The sequence below is a fragment of the Oreochromis aureus genome, linkage group 5 (genome assembly GCF_013358895.1).
Source record: "Oreochromis aureus strain Israel breed Guangdong linkage group 5, ZZ_aureus, whole genome shotgun sequence".
In the NCBI taxonomy this organism is placed as follows: domain Eukaryota; kingdom Metazoa; phylum Chordata; class Actinopteri; order Cichliformes; family Cichlidae; genus Oreochromis; species Oreochromis aureus.
In genome coordinates this window covers 33,289,262-33,308,028 of record NC_052946.1, presented here as the reverse complement: position 1 = coordinate 33,308,028, position 18,767 = coordinate 33,289,262, and the positions used below count along the sequence as shown (strand labels likewise).

The 18,767-nt window shown below is 39.2% G+C and overlaps 1 protein-coding gene across 1 annotated transcript; it reads right to left on the bottom strand.

Annotated features, from left to right (window-relative positions):
• Positions 1–62: 62 nt before the first annotated feature.
• On the bottom strand, positions 63–16,475 carry rhoca (ras homolog family member Ca). Its single transcript, XM_031738916.2, has 5 exons — positions 16,326–16,475; positions 7,128–7,285; positions 4,897–5,017; positions 4,435–4,565; positions 63–2,884 (listed from the first exon to the last, which is right to left on the bottom strand). Exons 2-5 carry the CDS (start codon positions 7,281–7,283, stop codon positions 2,711–2,713), a joined length of 582 nt encoding a protein of 193 aa, XP_031594776.1. The 5' UTR covers positions 7,284–7,285; positions 16,326–16,475; the 3' UTR covers positions 63–2,710.
• Between the last annotated feature and the right edge of the window lie 2,292 nt (positions 16,476–18,767).

The following is an 18,767-nucleotide window of genomic DNA, read 5'->3' as shown; positions in this document are numbered from 1 at the left end:
CCTGATCATTTCCTTTAGCAGCATCGTCCTGTTCAAGAATGGACTGAGGAGACTGGTCTGTCTATTCGCAAAAATAGTTTATTAACAATGTTCATGTTCACTTCAGCTCAAATGTTCACTACAACACTTTCTGTTTACAAAGCATTATTACAATGAGCTTTTATAGAAATCTGGATCCTTTTAAATCATTTCAAATACTTCCAGAGAGAGAAACAAAAGTTGCACAACACTGAGCTGAAGCTGTTCCCAAAGAGGTGTGCGATGTTAGTGCTTCTGTAAAGACCCATGGATTTCTCATGCATGCATCAATTATAGCAAGGACATTTTATAGCGGGACATTATCGGCATACACATGAACATCAGTATAGTACATGCTCTTAGTGATATGTTCAACACTAGCTCCTCCGCTGCTCTATGGGAACGTTTTCAATCGTTATGATTCTACTCCCAGCTTTAAGTTACTTAACTCTCTGCCGATCTCTAATTCCCAAGTATTCCTTGCGAGAGCTTGTTAAGACACGTCAACACCATGCCACCACTATGAAATGTTTTCATTGATAAGAAGTTGTAGAGATATGAATGTTTACCCTTGCCCAAATGGTGTGCTTGTTGTCCATATTAGTGCACAGAGTCCCGAGTTAAAAGTAGCATCCACCCTCTAAAGATTGGAGGGTGGATAGAACATTAGTACGTTGCTTGTGTGCGTTTGTCGGCTAAAACAATCACAACACCTCGTCTGAGCTGTAGCCTCTTTGCTGGCCCGCTCATTTAAAGCATCATTTATGTGCTTCACCAGCAGAGGGTTTAAATTTGCATTACACACAGTTTTACAATAATAGATATAGATACCTTGCCAACTGGTAGGTTTGGCGCTTTTAATGGAATTGGAAGAAGGCTGCATGCAACACAGATGATTTTGTTTTTGCCACGTATATTAAGAAATCCACCCTTCATGCAACCAGTGGACATGTAAAGTAGATGACTGAGCAACAGTGGTGTGAAAGAGTGTGCCTCAGGACAGTTGGTGGGGGCCTTTCAGGAATATCAAGCTATTATCAGGTGAAGTTCAGTAGAGTATGCTGCGAGGATATGAGCAAATAGAGATACTAGACAGACGATCTGACATGTCCTAGCGAACTAAAATTTAATTACATCCTTAAATGCCGAGTATTTTTCCAAAGAGTGAGCTTAAATTCCATCCTATAGGTTATAACTGATTTTTTTTTAAGTAAAACATCAAAGGAAATGGTTGCATACAGATGTTTTCTCAATCAACCATTTTGTAATTTTCACATGATGCAAGAACTTAAATCAAACTTCTTTTGCTCATCTGCCAAGATAAAGATGTGTCATCCACAAAATAAAAAAAAAAAAAAAAAACGATGATGGCATACATCAAATAACACATTTACCATGCATCGATCTATTTAAAGAACCAAGCCTTGGAAAAAACATGTCAGAACGGTCACTCTTGACCTTGTCAGTGAGTATCAGCTTGACATTCAGCAGCTAGTCCATCTGGTCTGGGAGAGAACAACCGAAAAAGGCACACCAGAACAAAGAAGGCACCAGGAAAAAAAAAACAACAAAAAACTCACTCACACACACTGTGGCTCTTCTCAGACATGTAAAGAATGTCGTCCAACTGGAAAGATCCAGCCTAACAGGATGCGATTTCCATGACTGGGCTAACCAGTATCACAAACAAGATTCCAATAATGGGTGTAACCAGTTAACTTAGCAAAAAGAGCTGAACTCAGTCACTCATTATAAACAAACAAGGGAGGGTTCACCAGGCCGTGGCCTACGTGATTTCACTTGTCTCATCTCCCTGTTGGTCCTAACAGCTATTGTGCATAGTTGAGTCATATTGGCTTGCGTCTCAGTTGGCCACCTCTCCCTCCCCTCCCATCTAGCTTCTAGCAACAATTATGAGGGGTGAATGTGAATAATTTTATGCAGAATGGGAAGCACACTCCTTTGTTGACACATTACATTACAGAAGCAGCTGCCTTTCTTTATCCTCGATGTGAGTGGGCTCATAATGGAGAAGGGGAAACTGATGTTTCATACCAACAAAAAAATGACACAAGCAACCATTTATTGTGCTTAACTTGACGAGCACTGAAAGCCTTTAGTTACGGCTTTGCTCAGGTTTCACAATGACAACACTGTAAAATGAGCTACAGTACAATGACGGGGTCCTCAGCCGAAATGCAAGCTCGCTGACAAACAGACGGTGGTGTATAAACTTAAAAAAGGCACTAGCTCTTATGGTCAAAAGATATCATCTTTAATTCTCTATCGCTACTGCTACAGTGAAACAGAACTGCCTGCTTGACGAGACTGGGAACTACTCATAAAGATTTATACAAGCTAAGAATTATGCCACTTGCCCGAGAAGCTTGTGAAGAACAATATTGCATACAAATGTGCACCTACCAAAGCCAAGTTTAAAAAAAAAAAAGTGTAAAGTGTCAAGACAGATTTTGGGAGGGACAAAAGCAAATCAATACGGAAACATCAATTTCTAGCCACAGATATAATATAGTTCATTTCCTGTATTAGGTTTGTTTATGTTCAATTCATCTGCCTGTCTTTGTCATGAAATGTGAGATACAGTACAAAGATCCATTTGGTAATAGGTCAGTCCGTTTTCATGTGTTATTTTTCTCCAATTGGTCAGCTGATTTGATGGTGTCTGGACTGCTCACAGCACCGTGCAGCCACTTCTCTTCTTGCGCTTGCGGACCTGCAGTGCTGCTCTTGTGGCCATCTCAAACACCTCCCGCACACCATCCTTTGTCTTGGCAGAACACTCCAAGTAGCCAAAAGCGCTGATCCTACCAGCCATGTCTCTGCCTTCTTCTGTCTTCACTGGCTCCTGCAGGGTTAGATCAGACACCATTAGGGACTCAATTAAAGTGCTGAGAAAAGAAGGAGAGCTCAGTTTACTTTCCAGGGAAAATCATGATATCACAAAGGAGATCCTTGATTTTTTCCCCCCTTTTAAAGTGAAATTAGAGCACTAACAATCAGTCAAAAATAAGTAATTCCATAAGCAGAATTAATACAAAATTATTGATGTTACTGTACTTAGAACATGAATTATTTTTCATGCAAAAAAAAGGCTTTTTTTTTTGCTGTTTACTGCTTTTTTTGTCATATATGTGACAGTAAACTGAGTATTTTTGCATTTAAACTGCTGATAAAACAAAATCATTTTATACACTAAGACACTGATCATTGCCAGCTACAGTCTAAACACCCCCTCACTACCATAATACTTATTAACAAAAGCATAAGCAGAGTTTGATGTGCCTCTCACCGCCTTTTTGGCATGACTCATTTACCAAACCGACGAAATCTTGGAATCAAGGGCTCAAGTTTATGGCTTTATGTCTAAGCCATTTATCACATATCTTACAAATATCAAACCAAAGTCTGTTTTATTATGTAAGAGTCAAACTCTTGAACTGACAACTGATGTCTTGATTTCTACAGACAGGAAAAGCTCATCTAGTATATTTTGATTAGCAAATTGAAATCTTTTACATCTTATGAAATCAGTTTCATAGAGACACATCCTTTAACTTGTTATTGAAACTGACATTTTTGACATTGTGATTTTCTATATTTCAACTTTTCTATTCTTACTGCTTTCTTACTCTAAATTATTGCATGCCAATCCTAGAAGAGGGATTCTTCCTCCTGCTGTCTTCTCTCAATTTTGTTTTTTTAAAGCCATCTGATAGAAAGTGTCCAATTACATAATATCTTCTTTGCAGTACAAACGCTGTGTTTTGCGATAAGCGTTCATACTCGGTGACAAATTAAACCAGCTTCCCTGAATCATATTTCATGCTCTGACTGTACAGCCATCTGAGGCTTCTGCTTTTCACATGCTGTTCTGGATTAGAACATTTCTGTCCTGTCATAGTTCTGATGTGGTCAAAAAATATTAAGAAAAGTCCCATCACTGTCAGTAAGCTGTGAGATTGATGCTGTAGTTAATACACTGGTGGTGTAATGTCGTAAACATGTGGTTGAAACCCTGTACAATAATGAATTTTCCATTTCTACACACAGGCCTTCAGTGTCTCTATAAGCTGACAGTTCTTAAACCCAGTACGCTGGTGAAGCAGGAAAAGCAAGATTAACGTCATCCGTCATGCAGCTTCTTTAGAAATAAATGTGAGACTGCAAACATTCACAGGATGGTAGTGCTATATGACCCTTTTTTATTTTTATTTTTTAACCAGTACCTTAAGGGTCAATAACATGTGCCTAAATATGTCAAACAAAATCCTCACAAATAAAATGTTTCAACCCAGCACATATCCACTGCCTTTTAGTGCCTGAGATTTCAAGAGCTCTCTACCTGCATCAGATTAGCTCATTCCACTGTTCATTGACCTTCAGGGGCCTTTGTACCTGCTTCATCTTGGCTAGCTCTCTCCGTGTATGCTCATCGTTCCTCAGGTCCTTCTTGTTCCCCACCAGGATGATGGGAACATTGGGACAGAAGTGCTTCACCTCAGGCGTCCACTTTTCAGGGATATTTTCTGTCCCAGGAAAGACAAGAAGTGAGCTGAAATACTCAGTATAGGAAGGAGAACTACAAAAAGAGGACAAGCAGTGCAGAGTCACAGTGCAGAACGCTTCTCATGATGGATTGCTCTGCAACCTCCTTGAGGCAAAGATGTTTTCAGCTGCATTAATCCCACTTCCCATCAAGTATATTAGGGTATTGTACAAGGACCCTCCCTCGCTTATTTGACCTAGGTTTGGTTATGTAAGATAGAGCAATATGTTCATGAAAGATCATTTTAATGGAATATAAGTTTCGTTATACATCATTTGTAATATGACTACTCTACATTATTCTTTCCTCACCTAAACTGTCTGGGCTGTCAATGGAGAAGCACATCAGGATGACATCTGTATCGGGGTAAGAGAGAGGTCTCAACCTGTCGTAGTCTTCCTGGCCTGCGGTATCCCACAATGCCAACTCCACCTGGAAAAAACACAGCATCAAAACACATCAAATCTGCAAAAAAAACAGATTCATCCGGAACAGAGAACAAATGCAGTTTTGCTCCTTAATATTACTCATCTTTATAAACACAGACTTATCTTGTAAACAGTTAACATACCGTTGCCCACTAATGGAGATGAATACAGCAGATAACCAGTCATGACATCACTTCTGCTCAATGACGCAGAAATCCTGAGGCATGTGGAGCGTCTGAGTAATCTTCCCGAAGGCTGGAGGTTTAAATATGGGGAACCAAACAATGCTGGAAGTATCTGACATAGTATCGCTTTTCCCTCTGGCTACAACTACTTTCTTCATCTTAACTTGTTATCTGTTAGTGTTACCCGCGCTTCCTTCCTTGTTTGCAGTGAATTCATTTTTTTAATCACCCCAGCAGCTCTGACCTAATCAGGGCTTCATACTGTAAGTCTGTTAGTTGTGTAAGGCTGTCAGTGTTGTGGAAATGAACTTGGGGACTGGGCTCATCCCATCACACCACTGATTAATTCAATTAGGGAAAGTGAGAGATTAGCAACCATCAAACCGGTTAGTGTGTCTCCCTCTAAAGGCATCAACAGCCAAGCTTCACTTGAGTTTGCTCTTCAGCTGACTCATTGGAGTCAATGGAAAAAGAAAAAAAAATAACTTTTGCAAAGTTTAAATACCAGAACTTTGCTGAAAGACAGATTTTTGTATGCCCACAGAAAGCACAAAAATCAGTTAACAGTCCCAAAATAGAGGTTTGCAGAGGCAGAAGGTGGGAGGTGGCCAAACACTGTTGAGACTGCATGAGCAACCAGAGCTTTATGTTCCCACTGGACTAGTTGTAAGCTGCAGAGTTCAGGGAGGGAAAGACAGAGGAAAAAGACCCAAACCCCCCCAGCTATTTATGGAATCGGCTCAGTCCGCTGACGATGAGAGTATCTTTGCTTCACGGGGTGGGGTTGAGGAGCTAAAAATTTGGGGCTGAACACAAATCTAATCCATCCTGTTGTGTAAGAAGCTAAATCTGATGGGATGGTCATCCTCCATAGAGACACTCAAGGACTTGACACTCACATCTTTTCCAAAATGATCCCTTTCTAATCTGATGTCCATCATGGATCCCTAACTTTAAATTTCCTGTCCAGAACATGAGCATTAACCTCCTGCCTACCTCCACCTAAGTGCAGCCAGGACAAGGACAGGAAGTGAGGCACGTTTATCAGGCAGTAGCACGAGGATGGTGATCCTGAGGGAAGGAATGGGATTGCTAAGAGACATCCCTGTTCCCAGTCTGAACAGGAAGCTGGGAAGTAGAGTCATTTCCTGTTTTGCCAAGTGGTGTAGCGATGGTCGGCTCGAGAAAAAAATAAAACGATTGGACATAACGAGCCATCTGCAGTTCAAACTCGACCCTCACCACCTTCCCATGACTCAGATCCAAGACGTCACACACACAAAAAACTGTAACTACAGAGGTTTGTTTTCTCTTGTTTAAGGCTGTGCATGCAGCTCTTGTCCAGAAGCAAAAACACACACACGTAAACAATGGTGTAGATATCACATTATCTTTTGTCTGACTAATAGGGTCACTACTCTTTCAGAGTACCACAATAAAAAAATTAAGTGTTGATATTTTTTTTGTAATTTGTGGAAACCAAGATTATATTTACACCGCAATAAAGAAAAATGTATCTTCTTAATTTTCAACTGGTGCCTGTAGCCTGTTTTAATTTAGTTTAATGTAGTCCTTCAGAAAGCTAGCTCCTGAAATATTATAAAATCCACTTCACACTTGCATTCTCAGCCAGCAGTTGCATCATCATAATTAGAAGCCTACTTTGGTAAACTACTTAAAAAACAAACAAACAAACAAACAAAAACCTCAAGTGTTTATGGTACGTCTGGCAACATTAGTGCAAACTATCTGGTGTGAGAGATTGGAAAGGTTGACAGTAGCAGCAGTAATTGAGGGGGATTGGGCTTTACTTACACTCTCATGTTCTTAAATCTATAATTAGCCTAAATAATTGAAAAGCATTTCTGTGTTCATGACGAGAGACACCATCACTTTAATCGAGTCAGTTTTAGTGTAAATAGCACAAACCTGTTTTCCGTCAACCTCGATGTCAGCGATGTAGTTCTCGAACACAGTAGGGACATAGACTTCGGGAAACTGGTCTTTACTGAAAACAATGAGAAGACATGTTTTCCCACAAGCGCCGTCTCCAACAATCACCAGCTTCTTCCGAATGGCTGCCATTTCTGTTGGGAGAACAACAAGAAGTTTTTCAAAACATGTCTGCCTGAAGTCAAACAACACATTAACCGTCTCATCTATTCATGGATTTTGCATAGTAGTCATTTAAATTATTTGTAGTTATCATAAGATAAATCAAGAACACAGTGCTTTTTTTCCTTGCTCAAGCAGTGTAGCTCCAAAGCAACCACTGACATTTCTGACAGACCGTACGGCATTACACCTTCGGGAAAGCTCTGATCTGCATACTGTCACGGCAAAGTGCAGTCACAGAGCTTGAATCCCCAATGCCAAATCTAGACTACAAAGTCACACGAACAGAAGAGATGGAGGATGAGACTGGAGTGAAGGAGAGGAATAAAAGACATGTTGAGACAAGCTAGGACATGAAGGGATGTGTTATCAGGCTCCGCATCCTCTGCTGGCTTGTAAGGAGGAGAAAAGTGTAAGGAAATTAGAGTAGTTGATGAAGTGCTTGGTGGCATCCTAAAAAGGCCAAAACACTAAACTCGTTTTGTTTCCATGTGTGTACTGTGCAGGCATCCTAACCCTAAATCAAAATCAATTAAAGCTTTAAATGTTATACCTATGCTTTAGGAAGCTTTGCAAGTTTTTGTGCACAAACCATCAAGAAACATTATGAAGTATCCCCAGGTCAGAAGACTAGTTTAGCTGATGTGTTTGGGGATGCATGGGGATGAGTTAGCAGTGCAGCTGATGGATGAGCTGGAGCCCTGCTGCCTGGGAGCAGCTGTGCATATAGTCATTTGGCTCCTCACCTCATCCACCTTCTGCCAGACAGTCTTGACACTAATACTCTTCACGAGGGGCACCGACTTATCAGGGGAAATTCATCTTTCTGTGCTACAGGCAAAACTTTGAGTCGAGTCTGCCCCAACGCCCACTTTTAATCGCTGCTCAGATGCATGGCAACACCAGTGCTTTCAATAAGCAGCATCAAGCCATTTATCAGAAGTCACAATGAAACACAGACTGAGGTCATTATTTAAACTGTTGCTGGTTTCATATCCTATCATCAGGATGGCTTGTTAGACATGATTTATTTCATGCAGAGCTGGGGGGATGTGCAAAATTAATCTTCTGAAATTTGAATACCTTTTAACAAGTCATAAAATAGCCATAAAAATAATAAGCTTGTTTAGAGTCTCATCTGTTTACAAACACAAGAAAAATGAAAACGGGACACCACAGATTATTCCTGTAGTAAAATCTGTACAATTTGCAGACTGCTTGATAACACCCATGCCTAAAGTTAAAGCTATGGCAGGTTATCACTAGCAATTAGTTAGCTGTGTTTAGAAATGTGGAGAAATAATTACAGTTTACAGTCAGAAGACAAAGAAACTGCCAAAATTTCAGATCTGAGAATCTGAAACCAGGGATTTTAATCAAAAAACAATCAAGCACAACTAATTATCTGAATGCGTTGTGGCTGCAGAAATATTTAGAAGTTAGAGAGTAAGGGTGACATGGAACTTCGAGAAAAAGCAAAGAAATTAGAGGTCAAACAACAGCCAGTAAAATTAAGGCAATTTCAGTGAAGGAAAAAGAGCTGACAGCTGGTTAACTGCCCATTCTATGTTGTGGTAAACACCTGGGTTAAGAAATAGCATTACAATGTGGAAATTTAATTGTATTTCACCATGTGTTGCTGACGGTAATTAGCCATGTGGAGCTACTGTCTATAATTGGTTTCAGCTTTTTTCCAAGTGGACACGAGTTGAAGCATAAGGTACCTAGAAAACCTCATATTGCCTTGACTTTTTGAGTAGATCCTCCATTGACCACTTTCGCCAGTAAACATCTCTATCAGCACTTAACCAGCAGACCTTGAAACAGACAACAGCTCATTTAAATACAGTCTGTGGAAGTACGTACAATTATTAAAATAAAATTACATGTAAATGGTTAAGAAATAAATAGGCTGAATCAGTAGTTTTGCTCTGGAAAGAGTAAAATGAAAAGGGTAAGTGAATGAATTACTTTTCAGCTCCATTACCATGCATATGAAAACTTGGCATAACCAGGAGGAAACTTTGGGTGTTTGGCGGTTGACAGTTTTAATAACAACTTGGTTACTTGTTTCTTGCTATGGAAATTGTGGTCATGGGTATGATCATATTTTCTGTCTTTTGCCCAACGACCCACTCCTACACTTCCCACAAACCGTGTTGCAGCTGCAAAGCTTTTGTTAAGCTGCACCAAACACTCAAGTTTGAATTCAGGCTGTTCACTCCATTTACTCACTCCAGTTATTCTGCATGTTTAATATGCTCATGAAGAACAAAAAAAAGAGCAAAAGCTTTGACAGCTATAAAAGAACAACAAAAAATAATGAGCTGCATTGAAGAGTGCCTGATAGTTCTCAACAGACACCACACAGCATCTTTTGCTTTTCAGAGACTGCCAAATGGACCAGAGATACTCTGAACTAGATGATGGGTTCATAGCCAAACAAGTGGGAGACAGCAGCACCGAGGCCTCTGTGAAACAAAACAACCCACTTCCTGTTCTGTGGAGCCTGGGAGGAGCTTTTTTGGCTGTAGTTCTGTTTGGACAGGCCACGGCAGAGCCGGAGCATGGAGGGAGCAGCCAGAGGCAACGCAACGCGTGCAAGCAAGCACAGACGTTCGCCTACATTCACATACATTCACATGTACACAGTTGCTCTTTGGAGCTGCACATTGAGTTCTTCCTATTGATATTAGCAGCCTGTGAGAGAACATCTTGACACGTTGACAAAAGGAAATTATGCGTGAAAATGTCCCATATAGTCACAAATGGTGCCAAATCCTCAGGCTGTCTATGACTGATGCTCTCAATTTAGGGACTAATGGATACTAATGACAGCAACTACTAAAGAGGCAGGTGGTTGCTAGTAGAAATCGATTTTGATCCATCCTCCAGATGACACCTATTCAACATGATTCAGCATGGAAAAAACTTTAGCTCATCCTCTCCACGTTGACACTGAAGCCTCTTCTTACCCTGATTCAATTAAAACATGTTTGAGCATCGCTTACCACAACTAGTGTCTGCTAGTTGACTAGAAACCCCACTGGATGTAGGTGCAGTTGTTACTAAAAAATTAACACTTTTACTGAAAGCTGTGGAAAAGCCAAACTAAACTGGCATATATATCTTTGACTGTACACAATGTAACTCGAGGCATCTGAACGTGCACAGAGATATTACTGGAATTCGTTTATAAAAACTCAACTATCATGGTGGAGCTGGCTGAGGACCATCTGTTTTATTTACATAAAAGAAGCACGCTGCCTGAAAAATCCAACAAAACAACACAGAATGACACCAAAGCAACTTTAATTACTGACCTTTGAGTCAAGATTGAGTTTCTTGGAAGAAAAGCCAACATTCATCTTTTATCTAGTGAGATGATCCTGAAATTTTTATTTTTCCCGTCAAAATGTCAAAGCAAGGCCGTGACCCTTTGAAAAAAAAAGGCAAGGTTGCATTCTGGGTAACCTCATAAACAGCCTGTTTATTTATTTGAAAAAGACCCTTCTAGTTATGAAGCTAGGGTGCCTGCAAAAATTGTGACTGCACTTCACAGTGCAACATAATGTCTCCTACTGAGGCGCTCTGGTAGCCAATCCCATAAATCCAAGGGATCATTTCAAGTGGAATAAGTTAAAAAATAATTATCACCACGGTAACTTTCCACAGTTGCATTGTATTTTGTCATAGTGCTGCTGCTATTGTTTTGGGCTCTGAAATACCTTCATGTTCACAGATCTGTTACCAAATCTAGACTTCCTGGATTGTATTTTATGCCTCTGGGGCAACAAGCTGCCATTGAACCTTGTGTTGTTTTCATAAAGGGCCGAGTTCTGTTGAAACAATACAACTCCTGGTCGCAGACTGCATTGATAGCAGTTCAAACCGAGGAGTCCTTTTCCATATTATTTCACTGAAATGCCGGCCTGAAGAAAAAGATTGATTTCATTAAACTACAAGAAAAATCTGAAAAGAATGAACAATATCCTGTCTATCAGGACTTTATAATATTTCTGCATTACACTGTGAGCCACGCTGTAAAGACAATGTTCTTGCTAACGTGTTATGTGGTCCCTGAAGGAAAACAGGAAAAAAATGCACTACTATAGGCTACATTTAATTTTTCACAGTTCATCTCATGCTAAGACAAATCAGCCCAAAAGCAACTGAGGAAGAATTTCTCTTCAATTTCCACTCTACTGTTTGCACTTTGTGTCAAGAAATGTAGTGACCACTTTCCTGGTTAATAACAAAGAAAAGCACAAAAAATGACAAATTATCTACATGCACACAATTTACCAAGCAAACAAACACATGACAAAAGGTTTTCCTGTGAGGCCTGGAAATTGGCACAAATAGATTAAAATCCACTGCTCTGAAGCAATGCCTTACTATCTCCATTGTGTAGCTTGCATTTTTATGGTCTCTTATGTATTTGTTGTCGAGTTGTAGTTATGTTAAAAGGCCAGTCTAGTAGCAGGCATTGAAAATTAGATTAGGCTACAAATGCTATGCATTTAACAGTAATACTGTTAAGGGTAATAAGAGTGAACTGCTAACATTATACTTGTCTGTTAATATGAAGGGATAGTACGGACAGAATTACCTCAAGGCTGGAATTAAGGGAAAAACAGCTTATGCCACTCTGTCCAAAGGTAACGAAATCCACTTACTCTCCAAATCCTCCAACATGTAATATCTTGTTTGTTCATCCACAAAAAACAAAAAACAAAACAGAAAAGTATCAAAGCATAAATAAGTATGATGAATATTTCACTTGGTAAGCTGTTCACAGACAATCAAGAGGTAAAAATGACCTAGATTTAGTTATCCAGTCAATGAACGGAAAATCATTCTAATAACTTATCATGTATTTTTTATTTATTTTATTATTTCATCAAGAAACAGGTGTTAAATACAAACCAAAATTCAACAAACACAAATAAATATTTTTAACATAGTGTCCTTATGAAGGGGATAAACTGTAAAACAAATGCTCTAAGACTTAAGTCGTAAGATTTGGTCTAAAGACAACCATTAAAAGGGAAAGCAAAGCACCATTACTCTGTACAACTATTTGGGCAATGCCCCGGGTTAATGAACACGCCACCTCAATCCTTCTCTAAGGAGGTTTCCTGAGGCTTAAGGGCCAACAGGAGTTATGCAACAAGCTGAGCAGAGTTACTGCAGAGTAGAGCGTGACCCTGACCGCTGAGGTAGAGCTGCCCCTCTCTGCTCATGTGAGTTTGATATCAATAACAATGCTGAACATACACGAACATCCAGTTATTAACAAACATGTTGTTCCTGAGACTACAGCGATGATGACTTTTTGTTCTCATGTCCTGCAAACATATAACAGGAAATGAGTCCCATCAGGATTGTTTTGCACATGTAACAAGCTCACAGGACTGATAGTGTGCACTACAGTGAAAGAAAAGCAAATCTGACACAGACAGGAGTTGTGAAGGAGCTCTGTCCAACTCTGGTTGTAGAAACAGGTTTTATAACTAACAGAATAATAAAAGCCAGGCTGGATTTTGACTCCGTTTGACAGAGAAACATTCATTTCCATCTAGCTTGAATGTCTTCAGAGCAGCTCCAAACTACAGAAGAAAAATGACTTTTAATGTACTTCAGGGGCATGCCTTTTACAAAAATGTCCTCAAGCAACTTCTGCACCTGAACCTCAACTCACAATAACACACAACTTGTGCCTTTTATCCTCAAGAGGTGCAGTCTTGAAACAGTCCAGAAACCTTTAGATCTAAGGGCACCCAGGAATTAGCTGCACCTCTGCACGAGGCAACCTAAGAAATGGGGCAAAGTTCATAAACTGGCAAAGGCTGTGTATGACATAGAGCAGACAGCCCGCAGTACCAGCTGTCAGCACCACCTACACACATCTCATCTACCAAGATTAAAGATTACACGGAGGAATCTGAAAGATACCTTCAAGCCGTTTCATATCTAGTACTCCTTGATCAAATATAGTCCTCTTACTATAAGCTGTTGACTACAGCGCAAAAAACCAAAATGTTTTAATGCCGATCTGCATTACACAAGAGCAGGAACACACAGAGGAGATCAAGTCAGCCTCTCACATTCTTTGGGCACAAAAACCCCAGCTCCTGAGTCTCACCGAGTCATGACCATATGCTACACCCAAGGAAATGGTCAAATGTGCCAAAATCAGCTATGCCCAAGACATAAAAAACCCCCAGATATGATTTCTTTCTTAAGGCCTCTTAACAGCAATGGACAATTTATCCATGTGAAGAGGACCAGGTGATTGTAAACTAAACAGAGATTTTTATGCATTAAAGGACTGTTGACATTTTGGGAAATAAGTTATGTTTTTTTCTTGCTGCAGTTCTGTAGGTTTGTACCAAGTTGTACCAGCTTTCAGGTCACTTTGTGATAAAGGGATCAGGAAAATCGTGGCATCAAGCCAAAGAAATGGCTTGGCAGAGTCTGGAAGGTCGATTTTAATAAACTAAACTAACTGCCTATCACTTCATAACAAGAGTATAAGCATGTGATCAGAAAAGCAAATAAGTTTCCAAAATCATATCCTTCAGGTGTTTGCAGTTTCAACACAATTACATAGGAGGAGTCTCATGAAGCAAAAACTTGTTTGAGCACCATAAACAGCTGGGCATTTCCAGATTAATGACCTAGATAGATGGCTTCTGTCAAGCAGCCACGACTTTAAAAGTACATCAAAGGAAGACACTCTTGCTCTTGAAGCCTGCTGAGAGGAAGTAGGGGAAGACAAGAGAGTTCAGGCAGCTGGCAAACTCTAAGGCAAGAAGCAGCAGATACACTGAGAGAGAACAGATACCATAGGACTCACTTCTCTTCAATAACTCAGGTCATGAGCAGCCAGACAGGGATGACTTGTTGGCCAAGAGGATTGAGTTTCCCCGAGTTTGTTTTTTGTCTGTTCCTTTAGAAGCCAACTGTTCTAATCTTTAAAGTCATAATAATGACAATAACTACTGAACACTTGTCCAGTATTTTCTTAAATAAATGAGTAATCGATTGGTTTGCAATAGTAGAAATTTGTCAGTCATTCAGAGCACAGGGTTAAGCTTTCAGGCTGTTTTTTTCCTCACTGGCACTCCACAATCTCTATGAGCATTTCTAGAATCTGTAGGCAAGAAGGACAGAGTTTTTTGGTACTGGAAACTTTCTGTTTTCTGTTTATATTCCAAGTGCTAGTTTACAAAACATATTTGAACAGGCTTCGTTTGCATACAGGTAAACAGTCAAAAGAGGGATGGCATTTGCCAAATTGCAATGGAGAACAATCGTCTGTTACCTGAAGGCACTGATGCTTTTTATTAACTTTTATAAAATGTATTTGCATTTCTAAACATTGACTGGTGGACAGAAATGAAAGTGTCATTGTCCAAAGAGGCTAAGCCACAAGGCTAGCTAATGAGTTCCTACACGGGAGAGTCCAAACCTAAAAGATATTTATTTTAAAATCTTATTAATATAAGATTTTCAAATAAATAAATTTAATATCTTATAATTTTAAAACTTTAAAAAAGTGTTTACATTTTGTTTTTTTGCTTGATGACAGAACAACTGGTACCGTCTTTCTGTCAACAGACCAGTCGAATAATCCGTTCATGTGCAACAGCACTTGGATTGTTTTCAAAATCAAATTAAGAAAAAAAAAAAACTAGAACTACAGCTTCATATGTAGCTGGAATAGGCTCCAGCCCTGCTGTGACCCTGAATTGGATAAGTGGAAGAGGATGGACGGATGGATGGATGGATGGATGAACTTCATGTGTACCATGAGTTAGCACAAATGAGACTTACCTGCTTAAACGATTTTCACACTTTTAAAAAAACAAAAAAACAAAAACAAAAACAAAAAACCCTGCAGATAGTTCACATGAACTGTAATCTACCATTTAGACGGCCAGAGTTTTTTAAAAGTTCCATATTCTAAACTGAACATAAAGAGATTTTAATGTCTTGAAGAGCTGCTTTGACATTTTGAGATAAAAGCCAAGTTGCTTTCTTGCTGAGATTCAGCAGATGAATCTGAAACTACAGCCAGACAGCCTAGTTTAGTGATAGAGAAGAAGTCTCTAATGACTTCCAGGCCACCTGGTGATAAATAACTGCACCCATCCAAGGGACTAATCATTTAGTACACATGTGGCATCTACATTTCTTGTTCTGTCCAAAATATTTCAAAGGCATTCCAGTATTAGAGGTATAAATCTGCCAGAAATGCCTTTCACCTCACACTGGCAAACAATGTAAATGAGGATAGAAAGAACAATCAGAACAGAGAAAAGTGCTAAAAACTATTATTGGCTTTCAGACTGCAGACCAGTCAGCTGACTCAGGTGTATCAAGAAATCTGGTTAGCTTTCTAAATCATTTCAACAAACTAAGGAAAACATGTATGAGGTTATCCAATATGTTTCTGTACTGTAGGTTATTTAAATCCCCATTAACAGGCCTGGATTTTCACTTATTTAAACATTATTAGTCCAACCCATTTTCTCAAAGTTCATCCTCCACATTTCTTTCAGTATATTTGAAAAGCACTGTTTGTAGTTTAAACAGGAAACCTGAATCATAACAATGAGAAAATTAAGTGTTCCCAGGAATGGTACACTTGGAAATTTGCCATAAGGAGCTGCTTAGCCTTATTGAGGTCGCAGCACTCGGAACAGTGAGAACATACCGACGGGATCTGATCTGGTGCCGTCACTTTTAAACTACCAGCAATGAAGCTATCAACAGTTGTACAGAAACACACCCTGCCAACTACAACCTCGCTGCTTAGACCTCACTGTAAATTACAGCGATGCCAGGAATTAAAGTATCATCTACCCGAGAAAAGGCGAATGTTAGTAGGAGAAAAAGCCACCACCTTGTCCCTTTCACCCAAGTAAGTGAGCTATAATTAGACAGTCGGATTGTGTCAAATAAGAATTTTGAGTCAAACCACAGGCTCCGGTTCGTATTTACCTGTCACCAGCCGGACGAGAGGTTTTAATTAATCTTAATCCCTGCTTGCTCCTTCCTCTTGATCGTGACACACACAGACACACTTCTTGCTGCAGTGTTCGCTAAATTTACAGAGTGGGTGTTGAGAAACGGGGCAGGCGAGCAGAGATCCTCCCACTGACAAAAGCTACGAGCTAGGCTAACTTTCAACCACGTCCGGTCAAGCCTTTCAAAATAAATGGGTCAGCTTGTGGCTTCTTGACTTTTCCTTTTTTGTGCTTTGGAAATAAACAAATGATAGAATGCAAACTTTTGTAAATTCAAGAAAAAAATCGTTTTCCCCCCTGTCATCGAAGTTTACCTTGTTTTTTTTGTTTTGCACATTCCATTTAATTTTACAAATTGTCATGTCTGATGGGGCAGTTGCCCCGTTATGTAACTGGTAGTCAAGCCCAGCTAATAGGGGTTATCTGTGTTGAAAAGCTTAGAAATACAAAATGCTTAATGTTCACATAACTGAAAAAAACAAAGAAAATATGCAAACAAAACAAAAAACAAAATAAACAATTACAGAAACAAAAACTTCTGACTTTTTTTATTTTTTATTCTTGCATTTAAGTCTTGTTGCACTGCCCACCATTAGCCATTATGTCATCAAGAATTCGTATCAAATTAAATCGAAAACTCACAAACTTGCTTGATTTTGAAGACAGATGGTCGTGTTTCCTGTTTCTTTCTAGTTACCTCACACTAGCTTGATGCAGATTCTGCAGGCACTCGAGTCACCGGAGTCCCTCCTCCCCTCCCCGGTCAAAGATGACATCATCCGTAGTACAAGAAGACTCGTGCAACAGGAGGGATGGGTGTGGATCTCACCAGTGTAGCCCTCTGTTATAACCTCCACTGGTCACATGTGAAAAATCACTTCCGGAAACACATATAGGTGCACACATGTTTCTGGTTGTTAGTGTACTTTTAATAATTCTGACATGAGGTTACGCTGTGTTTTTGGAAATTACCACCGCGTTATGATGTTACTGTTTCCTCTGAGGAGTTTCAGTTATTGACAAGTACATCTACAAACAGCTAAATGTTTATTGCTTATAATTACATAATTCATAAAGGTGCCAGTCGCTACTAAGTGCATCTTCCTATATATCCAAGTGAGTAAGCTTTTACTTGCAGTCCATAATTATTTCTTTACAAAAGATCTACAATTCCCTATGGTCCCAGGGACTTTAGCTCACATTGGCTTTCCATTCTGACTGTTTCAGTTGTCTTTTGTAACAGCAATAGTTCTAAATGTAATTCCAAACTTTTGAAGTGTTTCTGAAGTAGTGTAATATGGCATATTGCATTTGTTTTAGGTTTGTAAGATTGTAAGACCTCTTGTGGATAAGATGGACAGTATACACAAGTGTACTGTGGGATAACATGCTTTTGATTTCTTTTACTAAGAATTACTTTCTGGTAGACAAATACAAGTTAAATACAAGCAATAACATCTTTTTATGTATAACACTACTTTATGGTAAACAGTGAAACTGCAGAATGTGACAAAGTAAAGGGTCATCAGTTATTATATCTCATTATAAGATCTTTTTAACTCTTTTGCACTCAAATGCTTAGTACTCATGTCAATAACGAACCAAGGACCCCATTTCCACAAAAGTTGCGACACTGTAAAATGGAAATGAAAACAAAATACATTGATTTGTAAATCTCATAAACCCATGGAACATGGAAAATATATCAAATGTTTAAAATGAGACAATATACTAATTAATGAATTTTGAATTTGATGGCAGTAATATGTCTCAAAAAAGTTGGCATGGGGTCAATAAAAGGCTTGAAAAGTATGTGGTACTAAAAAGTAACAGCTCTACTTATTAGGTTAACTGGCAACATGTTAGTAACACAACCGAGTCAAAAAACAGCATTCTAGCAGGGCAGAGTTTCAAAATGCAAAAAAAAAAAAAAGCAAAATGCAAATATAAATTGTGGAATATTTTCAAGAAAAAAAGTTCCTTAACATAAAATTGTGACACCTTTGAATCATCTAGTAAATGACATCAAAAGACTCAGAGGACCTGGAGAAATTTCTGTGTGCAAGGAATAAGGTCAGAAATCACTTCTGGACGTTGGTCTTTTGGCCTTCCAGCAGCACTGTATTAAAAACATTTCTGATTCTGTCGTGGGAATCATTTCATGGACTCAAAGAAGAAGATGATCCATGAATGCAGCCATGTTGTTTAGGGCAAAATTAATTTAAAATGGACGGAGGCAAAGTGGTCAGACGAACTGAAATCTCAACTTCTTTTTGGGAAACATGGACACTGTGTACTCCGCACTAACGAGGAAGGACTTTCCAGGTTGTTATCAGCACTCAGTTCATAAGCCTGCATCTCTGATAGTATGTGGATGCACATCTGGAACAATCAATATACTGGTTTCAGAGCAACA

What these genes read in the sequence shown, in the direction of transcription:
- rhoca (XM_031738916.2), bottom strand. Translation starts at nt 7,283, where the DNA reads ATGGCAGCCATTCGGAAGAAGCTGGTGATTGTTGGAGACGGCGCTTGT. An exon ending in TGACAGCCCAGACAGTTTAG is followed by an intron (nt 4,566 to 4,896) that starts GTGAGGAAAGAA and finishes TTCCTGGGACAG; the next exon opens with AAAATATCCCTGAAAAGTGG. An exon ending in AGCTAGCCAAGATGAAGCAG is followed by an intron (nt 2,885 to 4,434) that starts GTACAAAGGCCC and finishes CTAACCCTGCAG; the next exon opens with GAGCCAGTGAAGACAGAAGA.